The sequence below is a fragment of the Panthera uncia genome, assembly GCF_023721935.1.
Source record: "Panthera uncia isolate 11264 chromosome A1 unlocalized genomic scaffold, Puncia_PCG_1.0 HiC_scaffold_17, whole genome shotgun sequence".
Lineage (NCBI taxonomy): Eukaryota > Metazoa > Chordata > Mammalia > Carnivora > Felidae > Panthera > Panthera uncia.
The window spans coordinates 136,911,149-136,917,148 of record NW_026057577.1 but is presented as its reverse complement, the minus strand read 5'-3'; the positions used below and the strand labels follow the sequence as shown (position 1 = coordinate 136,917,148).

Here is a 6,000-nt window from a genome sequence, read left to right as displayed (position 1 = left end):
AGAGAGAGAGAGAGAGAGAGAGAGAGAGAGAGAGAGAGATTAAAAACACAAGGCGGGAACTCAGAGAGAGAGGGAGACACAGAATCCTAACCAGTCAGCACAGAGCCCAATATGGGGCTCAAATCCATGAGCCACGAGATAATGACCTGTGCCAAACTACATTATAAAGCTATAGTAACCAAAACAATATTGTAATGACATAAAAACAGACATATAGATTTGTGGAACAGAATAGGGAGCCTACAAATAAATTCACACATATATGGTCAATTAATACATAACAAACGAGCAAAAAATATGCAATGGGGAAAGGACAGTGTCTTCAATAAACGGTGTTTGGAAAACTGGACAGCCACATGCAAAAGAATGAAATTGGACTGCTTTCTTACAGCATACACAAAAATTAACTCAAAATGAATTTAAAAGATGAACATAAGACCTGAAACTACAAAACTTCTAGAAAAAAACATAGGCAGTATCTTTCTTGACATAGGTCTTGGCAATTATTTTTTTTTTTTGACTCTGACACAAAGATAAAAGAAACAAATGCAAAAATAAAAAAGTGAGACTACATCAAACTATAAAGCAACTGCACAGCAAAGGAAACCATGACAAAATGAAAAGGTAACCTATGGAATGGGAGAAAATATTTTCAAGTCCTATGTCTGATAAGGAGTTAATATTCAAAATACATGAAGAACTCATACAACTCAATAGCAAAGAAAAAGCCAAACAATCCAATTAAAAAATGGGCAGAGCACATTTAAAAGTTGCCAGGAGAGTCCATCTTGAAAATTCTCATCACACACACACAAAACAGCTGCAACTTATTATGGTGATGGATGGTGACTAGACTTAATAGTGGTCATCATTTCACAGTGGACACAAGTGTCAAATCATTATACTGTACACCTAAAACTAATATAATGTGTTTTAGTGATACTAATTTTTAAGTGGGCAGAAAACCTGAATATTTTTCCAAATATGATATACAGGTGGCCAATATACAGGTGGCCAAGATGTACAACATCACTAATCATCAGGGAAATACCAATCAAAACCACAATGGGCTATCACCTCACATCTCTTAGAATGAATGTTATCAAAAAGACCAGAAATAAGTTTTGGTGAGAATGTAAACAAAAGGAACCCCTTTATGCTGTTGGTGTGAATGTAAAATTGGTACAGCTTCTATGTAAAACAGGATAAAGTTTCCTCTAAAAGCTAAAATTAAATCTATCAGATGATCCAGCAATTCTACTTCTGGATATTTATCAAAAAAAAAAAAAAAAAACAAAAAAAACACCAAAAACATTCATTTGAAAATATATATGTATATTTGAAAAAAAATATATATATATATATTCACTGCAACATTATTGACAAAGGCCAAGATACGGTAACATCTTAAGTATCTATCAACGGATGAATGGATAAAGAAAATGTAATGTATATATATGCAATAAAATAATATACTGAAATATTAGGCATGAAAAAAGAATGAACATTTGCCATTTGTAACATATATATATGTATATATGTATATATGTGTTTATATATATGTGTGTGTGCATATATATATATTATATGTGTATATATGTACATATATATGCACACACATACAATAATAATACAATATACTTAAATATTTGTCGGTCATGAAAAAGAATGGACTCTTGCCATTTGTAACATATATGTGTGTGTGTGTGTGTGTGTGTGTGTGTGTGTGTACACACATACAATAATACAATATACTGAAATATTTTTCAGTCTTGAAAAAAGAATGAAATCTTGCCATTTGTAACAGCACAGATGGACCTAGGCGGTAGTAGGAGAGTTATCTGACGTCTATACTGTATATAGTTTACTTACTACATCTTGATGGCAGTTAAAATTATTTTTCACATATGCATATTCAATGGCGTGTCAGAGAAAATTATCTTTGGTTCTATTCTCTGATTCCCCCCAAATATCCACAATTAATGTACCTTTTGATATTCAAGTCAGTGTGAACAATCTCCTTTTCCACCTTAGTATTGGCAGTGGAACTGAAAATGACTCCTTAAATACAGAAAGCACTGCGCTTTCTCTCTCTGGACCATGTATCCTGGGTTGAGAGGAATAAAAATAGGAGCTCCATGTCTATGCCTGTGTGGGAAGTGCACAGTGCCGGGAAGGGGATTTACCGGTCTGCAAAGCTCGTTTCACAAAAGTCCAGGTATCAGCACTGCATGTGTTTGCACATAAAAAAATTACTCAGAGTGACTTCACTGCCAGGCTTTTGCTCACCCGTTTTTCCCATGTGACTTTCATCTTGGGTGCTCATTGTCCCACGATTACAAGATAGTTGCTGTACCCCCAGGGATTATGCATATGTGTAAATCCAGAAGGTGGGAAACCAAAACGAAGCATTGGCACCTACATAGAGATATCAAAAAGCCTCTAGTGGTGTTTCTTTTATAGCTCACTGGCTAGAAGTGTGCCACAACAGCAACAGGGAGGCTGGGAAATCTAGCTTCTTAAGTGAGTATGTGGCTAAAATGAGCAAAGTTAGAATTCTAATAGGACCAACAAAGCGGGAAATTGTTATTGAGTGAACAACCACTGGTGTCTGTCTATTTCTTAAATGCTATCTAAAATGGACTTCTTGTGTTAAACCCCATACACTCTTACACTTTCAGGAACTTCTTAGAATTCTTCTCTAAAAAAAATAAAGTGATACATAATTTCTTTCGGTAATTAGGAAACATGACACAGTTCTGAATTAATGCATTAGTTTTTCTCCAAAAGAAACAAATTCTTCAGCATTAGGCTCACTATTTTTGTCTATGTGCAGCTAATTGTAGGAAATTATTTAAAAATGTATCTACAACTATTTGTGCAATTATTATTGTTGTTCTATCAATTAGAGAGGGCTATTGGATGAGACACATTGACAAAATATATTCTGCTATGGACAAATTGTTTCCTTTTGCAGATTTTGTGGACCATAAATTAAATATTTTAACTGCTTGGCTATCAATAAGCAAAATATTGCTTTTGGGAAAATAAAGTCATTCTCAAGTAGAGTTTCATATGGAATTATGCAAAATTAACATTGAAATTCATAAAACTTTTGGGGTGCCTGGGTGGCTCCGTCGGTTAAGCGGCCGACTTCGGCTCAGGTCATGATCTCGCGGCCCATGAGTTGGAGCCCCACATCAGACTCTGTGCTGACAGCTCAGAGCCCGGAGCCTGCTTCAGATTCTGTGTCTCCCTCTCTCTGACCCTCCCCCGTTCATGCTCTGTCTCTCTCTGTCTCAAAAAAAAATAAATGTTAAAAAAATTTTAAAAAAATAAATAAAAAAAAGAAATTCATAAAACTTTTAAAGATGCTTTACATCTTTTATCCAAATATATAGTGATCTTCCACAAGCAATTCTTTGTTCGTTGTTAAAATAAAATAAAATTGAAAAGGTTAAATAGGAACAAAGTTGCTGATGACTTTAATTACATCATGCACACTGGAGAAACTATGTTGAAAGCCTTGTTCAATTACATCCTAAGAAACTCACTGAGGCCTTCCCCTGAGTGCATTTTTATAGCTGATTGATTTCTGCTACAAGATGTTAAGGAAAGGTCTTTTTAGAGAATCAGAGCTATTGTGGGTCAGGACTTGTGCATTAATGACAATTGTTTCCTGGACAGCATGTCACTGTGTCTCATTTAGAGACACTATTTTCAGCTGGGACAGTCATTTCTAAGGATAAAATGTTGGTTATTTTCACGTCTAACTTACTTCCTTTTATTTATTTTTTTTAACTTACTTTCTTTTAAGTTGTCATCCCACATTTTCTAAAAGTATATTTTTCTTAATAAGAATACTTAAAAAACTTTCTTTAAATGCCTAAAAAATGTAATTTAGCGATATATAATATGTAGAATTCACATTTCGTATAGTTAATGTGGACTAAAAATTCTTTCAAACAATATTTTTTTTCTGTTTCAGTTAAGACTATTTCAAACCCTTGTGATGGCACACTATGCAATTTTGGAAATTCTTTTTAATCTTAAAAAAAAAAGTGGGGACATGGGGAACCTGGGTGGCTCAGTTGGTTAAGTGTCTGACTTCAGCTCAGGTCATGATCTTACAGTTTGTGAGTTCAAGCCCTGCATCGGGCTCTGTGCCAACAGCTCAGAGCCTGGAGCCTGCTTTGGATTCTGTGTCTCCCTGTCTCTCTGACCCTCCCGCCACTCGCACTCTGTCTCTCTCTCAAAAATAAATAAACATTTTTTTTTAAAAGGGGAGGGACACAGGAAATTGACTACCTACCTATATCTTTCCAAGGACTGGGCTAAGAACATTGCATGAAGTTTCTCATTGGATTTAGTCGTTATTCTAAATTTCTATGCAAGTACACAGGGGCATATAATTTAAGTCACTTGACCAATTGATTATGATATTACGTAACATCCTAGGATTTGATCATGAAGTATCCTTAAATCATTCTGGAATAAACCTTAGTATTTTAGAAAAATAACAGTTAAGAATTACTGCACTATACTATATTAATTACAGTATAACATCACTGTCCTCTTACCTGTGGAATGTCTGTTATCAGTGCAGAAGTGTTTGAGAAAGATTTCAAGCGCAATGTCTACCCTTTGTTTAGCAACATGTAGCAGAAACCCTTTGATATCTAAAATGCTGTAAAAGTGTTCAAAAGAAAAGAATATCTAGTATGCTCCTTGTATATAATTAAAAGGTAGACTTTTTTAGTCTCATTTTTTATGTACCTGCAAATTAAACATAGAATTTAACAATAGAAATGTTCTGAAATGTTATATTTTTCTTTGAAATATTCATTATTTATTGGGTAAAAATATATGAAGGCTGTGTGAAAATTGACTCAACTCGAAATATAAGTACATTTATATTAAACCAGATAACTCTTCTAATAGTCTTTGTTAGGAGTGGTAAAAACTCATATGAGAATCATTCATACATAGATGCCATTCTTGACTATTGCTGATTTTTTATTTTAAAAAATAAAATATTTTTATTTATATTTTTAAGCTTCTTTATTTGTATTGAGAGAGAGAAAGAGAGATCATGAATGGAGGAGGGACAGAGAGAATGGGAGAGAGAGAATCCCAAGCAGTCTCCATGCTGACAGCCCAGAGCCCAATGCAGGGCTCGAACCTATGAACCATGAGCTTATAACCTGAGCCAAAAGCAAGAGTCAGATGCCTACCTGACTGGGTCCCCCAGACCTCTCAAGAACTTGCTTATCTGATACTTATTTTAGTTCACATTGTATTACTTTTTATCATCTCCTGATCTTTAGTTTTACCTCATTTTATTATATATTTATTTTATAATTATAATGCATATAATACAAGGACCTACTTGCATGCATATATTCTGCATTTACCTAGCTCTGAACATATTCTTCATTATTTTCTTCATAAATTATAATTACTAAGGGGTTAACAGTATGCCCGAGATCCATTATTGTCCCATATACTTATGGGTTGGAGCACACCGGGGGAAGAAAGAAGACAAATAACCTGGTGGAATTCTCTTGAAAACATGATCATGACAATACTCTTAGCATTCAAATGGTATTAGTTACTGGGAATGTGCTAGCATCTTTTCTGTTGGATGTACCTCATCTAAGATAGTGGTAAACAAACCTGAGATGCATAAACTTATGAAGCAGGGTCCCTTAAAAACTGTTTTGTATGCCATGTAATTATGTGAGTATCAGGGGATATTACAACCAAACATAGCTTTCTTCTGTGTTAGTTATGTGGCTGTGTCCATTACTTCTTGATAATCCCACATGTTACTCTGATTCAGAATGAATCTAATGTAACTAGAAAGGATTTAGGAACCTCTGGAATATCCTGGATCTCTGTCTTCATCTGTGCCTCATGACGATCTTTAAACTATGAGTAAAATGTGAAACTCATTTCTTACTGGACATTTGGCTACATTCAAAATCAATGTATGTTTAG

General features: G+C 34.4%; 1 protein-coding gene and 1 pseudogene across 1 annotated transcript in view; both read right to left on the bottom strand.

Moving 5' to 3' along the window:
• LOC125935312 (cadherin-18-like) overlaps positions 1–6,000 on the bottom strand; it is a 35,141-nt gene that overhangs the window by 3,777 nt on the left and 25,364 nt on the right. The window contains exons 4-5 of the mRNA XM_049648924.1: positions 4,581–4,591; positions 4,313–4,386 (exon numbers count right to left, since the gene is read on the bottom strand). Coding sequence (XP_049504881.1) covers positions 4,313–4,386; positions 4,581–4,591 — 85 coding nt within the window. The remainder of the gene's footprint in view (positions 1–4,312; positions 4,387–4,580; positions 4,592–6,000) is intronic.
• Positions 1–6,000, bottom strand: part of LOC125934696 (chromobox protein homolog 3-like) — a 34,856-nt pseudogene that overhangs the window by 4,581 nt on the left and 24,275 nt on the right.